Source organism: Squalius cephalus (assembly GCF_949319135.1).
Source record: "Squalius cephalus genome assembly, chromosome: 10".
Lineage (NCBI taxonomy): Eukaryota > Metazoa > Chordata > Actinopteri > Cypriniformes > Leuciscidae > Squalius > Squalius cephalus.
The window spans coordinates 31,012,570-31,026,220 of NC_137131.1; the positions used below are offsets into that span (position 1 = coordinate 31,012,570).

The following is a 13,651-nucleotide window of genomic DNA, read 5'->3' on the forward strand; positions in this document are numbered from 1 at the left end:
TCTTTCTTTCTTTCTTTCTTTCTTTCTTTCTTTCTTTCTTTCTTTCTTTCTTTCTCTCTCTCTCTCTCTCTCTTTCTTTCTTTCTTTCTTTCTTTCTTTCTTTCTTTCTTTCTTTCTTTCTTTCTTTCTTTCTTTCCTTCCGTCTCTCTCTATCTCTCTCAGAGTCCAGAGATCGGGGTAGTGTGACAAGTCTGAGCAGTGATTTTTCTCTCATCACAGAAGATACATCTGCTCCCTCCAGTCTACCTGCAGAAGCTACAGATCTGATTACCACTGGACCACAGGCTTCTAGCGGGTAGGGCTTACAAAATAAGCACCTTTAATGGCACCTTAATAGTATGAATGCACTTGGGTAGATGACAAATAAGGGTGAAACAGCATTTTTTAAACAAAGTTCTAAATTGCTTGAGAATTGTATGAATTTGTAAAGTTCAAATACTGTTGTTTTTGAAACTGTTAGAGGTTAGCAGCTTTTTTTTCTCATTATGTAATTTATTAAGCTTTTCTCACAGCTCCAGGCAAAATATGTCCTGCGGTGTGACATGACATTACTATAAAATTCAAATATTGAAATATTATTCATTTCAAATACAAATCAGGTATGTTTCAAGTTTAACAAGTATTTTTAAAGAATGATCATTAAAATTCTGCATACATATTTTTTTCACAGCTGTTTTTCGATTATATTCTTTGCTTGTGCCATCTTTTACCACTCTTTCCAGTGGAAATATTGTGTAAAATGAGAAAAAATATTTGAAAATGTATTTTTTTATATAGTTATATTATGCAATGTTTTCAAATGCATATAATCATTTAAGCTAGTTAACATAGTAAAAGTCGTTTAATTGTGTTTGAAGTGATGTCACACCACAGGACATCCCGTCACACCACAGGATAAAATGAAACACTGTATGAACATTTATGGTGAAATTGATTGAATACTTTTGTAACAAACAAATTCATTTGCATCTCTATTTGAACATTAATGAAAATGCAACATATCAGTACAATCTTATTACTTAGTGTATGAATTTGAACTAAAAACATAGTGAACCAGACATACTGAATAATTAACATTTTGGAGGCGTCAAATCAGACCCCGTAATAAAGACGATTCATTTTTATTTTTAACTTAAAATACTAAACAAATATCTTGTTTCTCAGGAGAAAGTCATTAAAATCATGCTAAAATAATTAAAAGCATGTTAAAATCATCAATTCAGCTCTTTGAACAAAGATTCCAGTGAACAAGAGAAATTTGACTTCATCCTGTGCTAACCTTTCCCGGTACCTCCTTGTCCTTTCTTTGCTCATGCCTAAAAACTGACAAAAATCACTTTAAAAACAATGATCAGTGACTGTTAACATACACATACAACAAACAAATGAAGACAGATATATATATAAGTTTAATATATGTATAATATAGGTATATTATGTATAATGAAGACAGATATATATTTATGTTTAATATATGTATAATATAGGTATATTATATATAATATTTGCAATATTTGTTTAATATATATATAGAGACAGAGATATATTTATATTTATGTTTAATATTGCAAAGATAACAGACGAGAATCTAGCTAGACATCTGACTTAATTATGTCACACTACAGGACGGGCTGTCACACCACAGGACTCTTTCACCTTTGCAGCCATTTTGAGTCATTGCTATACAAGACTGACCTTGGGCATTACAGGAACTGAATAAGTTCATTGTTTTAAACCTGAATATGATTCTTTTTTAAAAATATTTTTATTTTTTCTCGAACTAGATCAGTCTAGATCAGTCTAGATCAGTCACACCACAGGACTATCAAAAATGGACACGTTCATGGTCTGACAGAAATGATGAAATATATCAAATTAATAAGAGATTAACACTCATCTTTTAACCTCCTTAGCACATCCAAACATCTGGGGGACTTCCTGGTAGGGGTCTTGACTAAAGGACCCCTATGGCTGTCCATGTAACTGCCAGTACAAAAATCTAATATCCTATGTCACACTGCAGGACAGCATTTGTGTTTCAAAACTAAATGTACTGTAAATATTATTTTAGTACTTTTTAGCATTTTGAAAACTTAAGTTAATTAAGTAAATACATACAAAATAATGCCAAAGCATTTATTAGCTGCTCCAAACATATCTGCTTTATTTTACTAATATTTACATTTGATTAGTCATCAATGTTACAGTCACACCGCAGGACATTTTGCTATTCACCTTGAAATATGAACAACACCAAATATATTTTACGTCCCAAAATCATAATATTAAAATAAAATGATGTTCTATGCCCCATGTGTTGTTTTAGTTGAGAAATGCAGTTCAGTAAACATTTACACTTAGTTACAGAAAAAACATGCGTCACGTCATCTGCCCACTTACACCTGTGTAAGACAAGCACATGTTACTGGCAAGATCAGGAGTGTGGCCAATCATAAGATAATGTGTTCTGGTCAGCTTCACTCGGCCGAGGGAGAGCAGCACTCTACTGTGAGCATACATATCTAGCCACAGAAATATATTAGGCGTAACCTCAGGAGTGGAGGGAAAAACAGATGCTGCATTATTATGGTAACACTTTACAATAAGGTCTCATTTGTAACATTAGTTAATACATTAGTTACATGAACTAACAATGGGGGGTCTCCCTATGTTTCCTTGCAGCAGCCTGAATTCAGTTCACTGTTTTCATGTGAATTTTTAGATGTATCCTCTAGGGGTGTAACGATATTCAAACCGAACCGAAAAACCGCGATACACCACCCACGATACGTATCGCGATACTCTCATGGCGTACCGAGGACGCCCCCCCCCCTGCTGCCCCGGCCCAGCCCCGGCTCAATGGACCTCATGTCTTATGTGTACACAACGAATACAGCGTTATAGCCTAACCACCATTAACACCCTATAATAGCAAGCTCCGTATTTTGTTACTTTCGATAATAAGCAAGGTGTAATCTTTCAAATTCTGTCTATTTGATCACGAAATTCAAACAATAAATGCCGTTTTGGCGCTCTTTGATGTGGCGTGACAGATCACTGTACTAGCTCCTCATTTAAAGTGGCAGCGCGGAGCGCGAGTAAACGCGATTCTCTTCCTCAGTTACAGAATAAACATGAATGGACACCTGAAGGTATGTTAAAAGATACAGTATACTTACTGAAAGGCATCATAACTTGTGTAATCAATCGATCAGTGTTTCAGCAGCGGAAAGACGCCAATAAAACGTCTTAGTTTGTCACATAGCCTTATATTTACCTCAGGCAAGTCATTCAGTGCCCACAGCTTGTTGGTTCCTAAATGAACTCTTGCACTAAATAAATGCACTATATTAGCCTATATAATATATTTTACTTAACATGTTAATGATTGATATCTTCATTATTTAATGTAGCCTATGTTTTAAATATCTGTCATGAAAATGACAGCAACTGTGTAAATATTTATATTTCAATAACAAATTAGAGTAGAAAACATAAGTTAATAAGAAAACTGCCTTATGTGCAGTTTGCATGTTTTCATACAATGTGTTGAGTGTTGATTATTATATCTAAAAATAAAAAGTATCTGAAATTAGGCTAAAAGTCTAGGCTCTGTTAACCTTTAAGGTTATAGTAATGTGTATATATATATAGTTTACAGCATTAGCAGATCTTTTTTTTTTTTTTTTTTTTTTCCTTGCCATTGTAATTGAATTAATTTAAAGACAAAGACAGAATTTGTTCATTAAACCACTGTAAAAAAAAAGCCCCCACCCCACCGAACCGAATCGAACCCAACCGAGATGTCAAAACCGTGGGGCGTACCGAACCGTCAGTTTTGTGTATCGTTACACCCCTAGTATCCTCACTCGTCCAGCAGCAGCAGCCTAGCAGATCTAGTCCGCCAAGACCAAGCCTATGTACATGTCATGTTTTTTAATAAATGCTGGTTAAATTCATTGATTGAACTAATGTTTACAAATGATTACAATCATTATTTTTAATGCATTAAACAATCCATAATAATCGCAGAAATTACCTAAAAATGTTCACATTTTATTTGAGTAAATAATTGTCTCGACAATTGCAGTTTTAAATGCTGTTGACTTATTTAGTGTTTATCACAGGAGGAAGGGCATGCCACTGTCTTCTAATTCTGTGCTTTGGAACCGGCCGATCACCTCAGAGGAACGAATACCTAATGTTATCACTGAGGCCAGTCCTCTGGGGTCCTTTAAGTCCTCAAGCTCTTCCTCATCCAACCACTCAGATCAAAATCTCACACGGCCGACGGGAAGCACCCCATTAGCTGTGCCAGGAAGGAGGTTGGTACTTGTAAAGTTTATTTTGTAGTGCTTGTGTTTTGTTTTGCTTGAAACTTGATGAATTTGTTTTGTCTGTGTTTTGAAGGACTTATACCAACCAATTTGTCTTTCAGTGTACATACTTGATGAAAGCACCTTATGATATTTTCACAATTAGTCTTCTGTAAAAGAACCAATTTAGACCCATTTGTGAACCCAAAAGTAAACTGAGTTAAGAACCAGAACTGTTCTTGAACTTGAACTTGAAAGTGGAGACAAGTAATTATATGGAGCAGTTTAGTGATCGAAAGGTGTGAATGATAATATAATGATATTATATAATTTAGATAAAGTTGAAATTTGTTTACACATACACACTTTAATAATAATTGTAAGTACCAAAGAGCCAAACATTTTTTATTGGACCAACCCCACTGGCCAAAATGACCTGTCCTTTCTAACTTTTCTAAAAAATGTTCTTGCTCTATTAATCTTTTAATACTTTGAATGTCTCTCTCAATCTCAGACCAGTAGTCGAGTATGCTCGATCAGGCTCCTCGCTATCCACAGATTATGGCAGTTGGCAGATTGTCTCAGGATGTGGGAGCATCCATGATCTTCCCCCGGTGCCCTCAGAGTCTCCTTTTCCATTCAGCTTCCAGGATGAGGGTCCCAGTGGACGAATGTAAGTCTCATACACACTCCAACCCCTCCTATTCACTGTATTCTTGTATTCTCCGCTACTTGTCCTGCTGTTTACCACTAAGATTTGTAAGAAGGTGTTTGCATAGCTGTATACAATTTAGCCCTTCTTTGCCTCATTCTTTTATTTCATCCATTTTTATCGTTCTGCTTCATCAGACCCAGCCGGTTGATGCTGTGTAGTTTAACAGAAATCAGAAATACTTGTTCCAAGCTTTATTTATGTGCTCTCTGTACAACAACATTTTTGCATGTAAAAAAATTGACAAAGTTGTAATAAGGAGATTAAAAGAGCAATATATTATATTTACAAAAAAGAAAAAAAAAAGATATTATGCAGGGCTCCAGACTGCGACCAAAATTTAAGACCAGTGTTTTTTCACGTTAAACGTGGAAGGGGCGCGTCAATGAATCCGGAATGTGTGGCAGGCCAATGAGTGTGAGAAGAATAGGGAATGGCCACTGTAACTGGCTAATGTGTGGAAGGGGAGGGTCCTAGATATAATCGAGCGCGCGTAAACGTCCGTGGGAAGGAGACGGAGACAAATATCAATGTCACAGACAGACACAGTCGGATGATGATTCAGAGTCAGAGGTTTTATTAGGTGATAAAGGCCTGAACCCACCATTTTCGGGAAGACTGGCTACGAGAATTCAGCTGGTTGAGGTACTGTAAAGTGACGAACTCCATGAGCTGCGAATGTTGCAGTCCCTACCCCAGAACTGCGGGGAAAACGAAGTTTGCCGACAGTGCAGGCACTTCGCAGTTTAAACACAATACGCTAGTTAGACACATCTCAGCCTCAAGTATAGAGTATGCCGTGACATGTTAATAAATCAAAACAAAATGAAAGTGGGAAAAAACTGCGCTACTCATTCTGCTTCACAGACCGTTTAATAGTTCGAACCAATAATAGACAGCGCAGAGCTCCTCTCGCCAGTCGCGGGCCGATCACGCGAAACAGTTACATCGTGGAGATCCAGTGAAGAAATCCATTGCGTTCGCGACTGAATTAATAACATTCCTGCGAGATCCAGTGAGAAACATTCAGATTTGACGCAGAATTCTCTGTTATAAACCATATCAGATCAAACAGCGCTGACGTGGAAACCAGGAGAAACATCGTGCCATGAACGAACAAGTTATAGAAGGCTTTAGGTCCACAGATCAGCAACATTCACCTTGGATTTAATGTAGTAATACTAACTGTAACTATGGTATACTGTGGTTATAACAGTAGCCTACACATCTTTTTCCAGCACTTCAAAGCTATAATATCATATTTAAATGTTATTTTTAATGTGTTGACCAAAACATTTTTTGTTCATCCTTTAAAGATTGTCCCTATTTATAAAACTAAAAGTTTCAAGAAGTAGGAAAACTCACACTTATAAAAAAAAAAAGAAAAAAAAGAAAGATTAAATTACCATTGTAAACATAGCTGCAGAGGACGCTTATTGGCTATTTTCACTCCCTATTATATCTATTTTGCACTCATTTTGCATTTGAATTAATATTAACCTGTTAAGCTGCAACCCCACTTTTGAAAAATCCCCAGAAATGACATACCCAAACTGAAACAGATACAGTTCATGAACCCTTTGCACTAAAAGCACAAGTATGATCTCATTTGAAAGCTGACACCTGGTAGTTTATTGTAAATGTAGAATTAATTATTGTCATAATGATTTTTTTTTTTTAAATAGCTTCAAAGTTTTGTAAAGTTATTAGAATTTTTTTTTTATGAAACATTAATGAAAATAAAATTGAAGTTGGCACTGGAGCAATCTAGAAATGCACTACAGCTAAAGCCACATGTCTGACCATGTTATATTTAAAATATGAAGATAATAAGTCTAAAACTCTGTATTTAGTTAAATGTTTTTCAAGATCATGTCATGACTTTATTTTGATTAGGCTACTCTAAAAATGCTGCTGATGTTTAGTCATCGTCTAAGCATCCATTCAGTCTTTTGTCTCTATTGTTTTGTGGTGCAAACGAGCCCCATTCAGTCTCAGTCTCCCCCTGCACACATTCACACCTCTCCAGACTGGTTATGGCTCGAAATATGCATTTCTTTTGTCTGCATTATAGTTACTAACGACTGGCTATTCACAGGCTATTCATAGGGTTTCAATCCCTAATTTATTTTATCAAAGTTCTCACTTCACATTTGAAGTGCACTAAATAGTGGTCAAATGCACTAAAACATATCAGTAAGCATTCTTATTTAGAACAAAATTCATAAAAGAATAACCCCTGGTGGCAGGTGCACCTGGGCTAGCTAGCATGTTAGCTTAGCACACCATCAATACACGACCATTTATGAGATTAAAACCATGTTTGTGCTCCAAACTTACTTCATAACGCAATCGAGTGTTTTAAATAATCTTCTGTGATCTAATTTGGCTTCAGATAAAAAAAAAATCAGACAGAAAACATTATTTATAGTTTTATGCACGATGATAAAGTCTATATCGATTAGCATTACATTATAAATATAATCTATTATTATGAAAATACCTGGCATGGCTTGAAGAACACAGGCAAATCAAATATCATAGCAAACATGTTTATTGTCTTCAAAACATCTTTTATCTGCATATTACAGCGGGATCTCTGTAGCTTTGTGTGTAGCAGTGACGTCCTGGAATGTCACATGATTATGGCTCTTCTTCATGTTCCATATATGGATTATTTTTTGTGCATATAGCGCCCTCAGGCTATTGGTATGAATTGAAAACACAATACATCTCAGTAAGAAGCGCTCACAATGATTACATCGACACATTTGGGTATAAATTCAATAAATATTATTCCTGTCTTTAGAAATATGACGTGAATCTATGAGAATATATCAATATTTCTCCAAGTTTGCACATTTTTGAGCTAAAAGCCCTGAAGGACGTTGTTTTGTGTATCGCTGTCATGACGACAGCACGGGAGTTTTTTATGAATGAAAGCGGCTGACGCGCATAATTCATATTAAAGGTATCGACTCATTTTTTCATTTCATAACTCCTGACACAAATTAAGACATAACTGTCACTATAAGTTTCTCAGAATACAATAGTGGTCAAATACTGAAACTTGAGTATTATATCTTTTTAATGATGTATAGTTTGTCAAGGTATAACATTAAATCTGATAGTAACTTTGAACTATATAAATAAAAAAACGCTTCAGTGCGCCCACGCACTGGTGAAGCTTAACAGGTTAAGACATTATGAATGATAATAATTAAAGTTAACTTTATCTATACACCTCAAATTAAGCTCAGTGCTTTGTCATCCCACAGTGCTACCAAATACTTTCTGTAGAACTTAGTGCTGCTGCCTTCAAATGTTAGTCTGGAGCCCTGTGAACTTAAAATAAAACTGCACATTGTAATTTCTGTACGTTAAGTCTATTTATTATCAAAGCATTTGTCAGTAATACAGTTATTTTGGGGGAAAATGTGAATAATTGCATTGTAAGGTGATTTAAGGTGTGCCCCTAAATTTTCTGCTTGCGCTCCTAAAATTTTAAGTCAGGGGCTACAGCGCTCCTAATAAAAAAAGTTAGTCTGGAGCCCTGTTATGAGTCAGGGTTTTCATGATAGGAATAGGCTCCCAAGCCAGCTTCATCATTGGAAGATGTGAAAAATTCTTGGTCTTTCGTTAGTATTCACACACATCTTCTGTCTGATAACATCTCCAAGATGTTAAATACCGCTTGACTAGTAACCAAAAGTCCAAATTACAGTCTCTGCTGCACCAACTTAATTGATATAAATACTAGTGTAGAACATTGCATAGAAACTGTGTCTATTCCTCGTTTAGTGCGATCAAATAATAAATTTACTGCAGGATCTAGGAAAAATCTAATTGTTATTAAAACAGAAAATCTCGCTATTAGTGAACAAAAACAATTTCTAAAGCTAGGTCTTCTAAACATTAGATCACTCACACCTAAGGCAGTTATTGTAAATGAAATAGTCACAGATAATAGCATCGATGTATTGGCAAACTTTAAACTTTAAACTTTAAACTTAAAACGAATTAAACTTGACACCTATTTTCTGGGTAACATTAAGAATATCTCTATAGATTGTTGCAACACCACCGCCACGACCAATCAGACGGGGCTCATGCTTATAACAGTACCCTGATGGAGTAGACTCATTAAGACCGAAATAATCATTTGGTTTATTTCGGTCTTAATGAGTCTACTCCATCAGGGTACTGTTATAAGCATGAGCCCCGTCTGATTGGTCGTGGCGGTGGTGTTGCAACAATCTATAGAGATATTCTTAATGTTACCCAGAAAATAGGTGTCAAGTTTAATTCGTTTTAAGTTTAAAGTTTAAAGTTTGCCAATGGATAAATCAGCTAATCCCAAAAATAATCATTAGATTAATCGAAAAATAATCGTTAGATTAGTCGACTAATCGAAGAAATAATCGATAGATTAATCGACAACAAAAATAATCGTTAGATGCAGCCCTAGCCTGAACCCAAACAAACAGATGAACTAGAAGAACTAACTAGCACTATGAGCACCATTCTCTCTAGAACATTGGACATTGTTGCACCCATTAAATTAAAAAAGGTCAGAGAGAAAATTAAAGCACCATGGTACAACAATACTACGCGTGTTCTAAAGAGAGAAACCCGTAATTTAGAGCGTAAATGGAAACACACTAATTTAGAGGTCTCTAGAATCGCGTGGAAAGACAGTATGTCACTTTATAAAAAGGCCCTAAAAGCGGCCAGGGCTGAGCACCTCCGCAAACTAATAGAAAACAACCAAAATAATCCAAGGTTTTTATTTAACACCGTGGCTAGACTAACAAATAAACAAGCGTCACCTGAACAAAATATCCCGTTACAGTTTAGTAGTAATGATTTCATGAACTTCTTCACTGAGAAAATAGAAAGCATCAGAACCACAATTGTAAACGTTCGATCTTCAATCGCGCCTTATAACTCAATTATCACCCCGCAAGAACGATGACAGTGCTTTACATCTATAGAACAAAAAGAGCTAAATAAACTTATCACTTCATCTAAAACAACAACATGTTTATTAGATCCTATACCAACTAAACTACTGAAAGAAGTGTTACCTATAATGGAAGAGCCTCTCCTCAATATTATTAACTCATCTTTATCTTTAGGTCATGTTCCAAGAACATTTAAATTGGCAGTTATAAAACCACTCATTAAGAAACCACAATTAGACCCAAATAACCTAGCAAATTATAGACCCATTTCAAATCTTCCATTTATGTCTAAAATATTAGAAAAAGTTGTGTCCGCTCAACTGGGCTCTTTCTTGCAAGAAAATGACATCTATGAAAAGTTTCAGTCTGGTTTCAGGCCGCACCATAGCACTGAAACTGCGCTTGTTAAAATCACAAATGATTTACTTTTAGCTTCTGACCAAGGCTGTATCTCAATATTAGTTTTACTTGATCTTAGTGCTGCGTTTGATACTAGATACTAGATCACACAATACTCTTAGATCGACTACAAAATTATACTGGTGTTCAAGGACAAGCATTAAGCTGGTTCAGATCATACTTATCTGACTGCTACCATTTTGTCTATTTAAATGGAGAAAAATCGATCATAACTCCAGTAAACTATGGAGTGCCGCAAGGATCTGTTTTAGGCCCTCTATTATTCTCAGTATATATGCTGCCACTTGGAAATATTATAAGAAAACATGGAATTAGTTTCCATTGTTATGCTGATGACACTCAAATATATATTTCATCATGGCCGGATGAAAACGCTAAATTATCCAAATTGACAGAGTGTGTTAAAGATATAAAAGACTGGATGACACGTAATTTCCTTTTATTAAATCCAGACAAGACAGAGGTACTACTTATCGGTTCAAAAAACCGCCCACAAAACCTCTCACAATACAACTTTAACATAGTAGGATGTCCTGTTACTTTATCCTCTACAGCAGGGGTCGGCAAGTAACTTTGGCCGCGGGCCAATATTTTTTTTAGCCAGTAGATGGCGGGCCAGCTACACAGAGTAGGTCTATGGATACAAATTAAATACTCTTATATAGGCCTATGATCGCGGAATATGATGGGTCCGTCACCGTCCATGGATCATTCGTTCAATCGTTTTTTTCAAATTAAAACCAAAAAAAAAAAAAAAAAAGATGAAAAACTACTTGTTTTTCCATTATTTATTTCCTGAACTAAAATGAAAAAACGAATAATGACAGGTTTTCTGATTTTCTGATTGTGCTCAGATCAAAAATAGAAAAAATGAATTACTGGATTAGACAAATTTTAATTTTGAATTTAACACCTAGGCATATATCAAGGAAATCATTTTAAACAGATCAAGTACTATTGTGGTAACAGATTACAGCCATTTTAGGTGTGAATAGCAATCATGCCTCATTCGCTTACAGTCCGACTTTTATTCCTTTTTTATTATTATTATTTATTCGGGACACACACATACACACCTAAGGTTTAAGGAGGTCTGCGCGGGACTGTTTTTTTTCCCGTCCCGCTCCCACAAGGTTCTATTCAGCAACCGCTTAAAATACACTCTGTGTTCACCCGCTTTATTTCCCGACCTGACGGGTCCGCAAAATTTAGATCTCGTTTCCAGAATCTCACATTCAAATGTCTCTAACGGAAAGAAGGAGATTAAGTTGCCTATAATAATTATAAATGCTATACAAAAATTGTGTTAGTGTCAATATAAATATTAGGCTATTTTAACATTGTAGCCTACTGTCAGCAGAGAAAAAAAAATGCCACAGAAATTTTTTTTTGAAATATAAATAACATAAATTAAATAGGACAAAGTCTATCACTCAAATTTCTAAGCAACAAACGAAAATCATATTGCCCTACAAATGAAGTAGGCTATTTTCTGCCGAACTATTTCAAACATCCTTGCAAAAAAAGAATGTTGTTGACTGACAATGGTTTCCAAACAGCTCCTCAGAGGTGTACAGATGGTCAGAATTAAGTGCGGATACGCTGTCAAAAGATGTCGGGAGTGGGCTATTGTCAGTCAGACCGCTGGCTCCGTCCAAAGTGGCTACACCAGAGTTCTGACCGCTACCGTCTTTTGACGCGCGAATGGACACAAAGTGGTCAAGCGTATAACTAGACGTGGCAGGCGCGAATTTGTCGTGCTATTCGCGTCCGCTGTGAACGCACAGTTCTACTTTAAAATGTAATCCCGCGCCTCATGGTTCCCTATATGGGCATTTCACACAGTATGCGGCGGGGAAATCGCCGCGCGGCTACGGCTTTTCTCAAGTAGTGGAAAGGTTTTGTGCAGCATTTAGGACTTCCAAAATAATCCGGTGGGCCAGAAAATATTACTGGCGGGCCAGTTTTGGCCCGCGGGCCGCCAGTTGCCGACCCCTGCTCTACAGTAAAAGACCTGGGTGTTATACTAGATTGCAACCTGTCTTTCGAAAATCATATTTCATGTTACAAAAACAGCCTTTTTCCACCTTAGAAACATTGCTAAGCTACGTAATATGCTATCAGTTTGTGATGCAGAAAAGTTAGTTCATGCGTTCATGACCTCGAGACTAGATTACTGTAATGCTTTATTAGCTGGTTGTCCTGCATCTTCAATAAACAAAATGCAGCCGCTAGAGTTCTTACTAGATCAAGAAAATATGATCATATAACACCGATTTTAACATCACTACATTGGTTACCTATAAAGTCCCGTATTAACTACAAGGTATTGCTACTGACTTATAAAGCCCTAAACGGCTTAGCTCCAGTCTATTTAACGGATCTTCTATCGCCCTATCTTTAAGATCACTAAATTCGAGGCTTTTGGTCATACCTAGGATATCCAGATCCACCAAAGGAGGGAGAGCATTTTCACATTTAGCTCCAAAACTCTGGAATAGCCTTCCTGATACTGTTCGTTGCTCAGACTCGCTCTCCCAGTTTAAAACTAGATTAAAGACGCATCTCTTCAGCCAGGCATTCGTATAATATATTTTTTTAATCTTACAGTTAATTCCGGTCTCTAGTTCATAAACGCCAGAGGAGAACTGGCCCCCGACTGAGCCTGGGTTCTCCCAAGGTTTTTTTTCTCCATTAGGTCACCTGATGGAGTTTTAGGACACCATTAGGTCACTTGATGGAGTTTTTCGGTTCCTTGCCACTGTTGCCTTTGGCTTGCTCAGTTGGGGATATTTAATTTTATTTTTTCAATCAATAAATTCCACTAGAAACAAACCTTGTTGTATTATTTTAATTTAATACTGTGAAGCTGCTTTGATACAATCTGTATTGTGAAAAGCGCTATACAAATATACTTGACTTGACTTGACATCAGTGATTTTGTAAGAAAACTGATTTACTTCACTGAATCTTTAACCTAACTACTTTTTTAAGGAGTATTGTTAATATTGAGAATAATACTCAATAATATTGAGTATTATTATAAATAAATTTCATTTTGAATGTACTATTACAATAATTAAAAAGAATAAAATAAAACGACAGCATGTAGTGATGTGGTGAACTTCAAAACATACAAGGGAATCAGTAATAAAGAAGAGCAAAGAAACACGTTAGAAGCAATAAACAAAGAATGCTTTAAGTATCTAACAGAAGAGGGCATATTATAGCTACTAAAG

The 13,651-nt window shown here is 36.0% G+C and overlaps 1 protein-coding gene across 4 annotated transcripts in view; it reads left to right on the forward strand.

The window, feature by feature from the left end:
* The window catches only part of mtmr14 (myotubularin related protein 14), a 39,597-nt gene that overhangs the window by 22,508 nt on the left and 3,438 nt on the right, over nucleotides 1-13,651 (forward strand). Inside the window, exons 16-18 of one of the 4 annotated variants that reach the window (XM_079883927.1) lie at nucleotides 220-295; nucleotides 4,128-4,325; nucleotides 4,831-4,989. In XM_079883927.1, the coding sequence (XP_079740053.1) occupies nucleotides 220-295; nucleotides 4,128-4,325; nucleotides 4,831-4,989 (433 nt within the window). Of the gene's footprint in view, nucleotides 1-162; nucleotides 296-4,115; nucleotides 4,326-4,830; nucleotides 4,990-13,651 lie in introns of all 4 variants that reach the window. The other 3 variants (XM_079883924.1, XM_079883925.1, XM_079883926.1) reach the window with 3 other exon arrangements.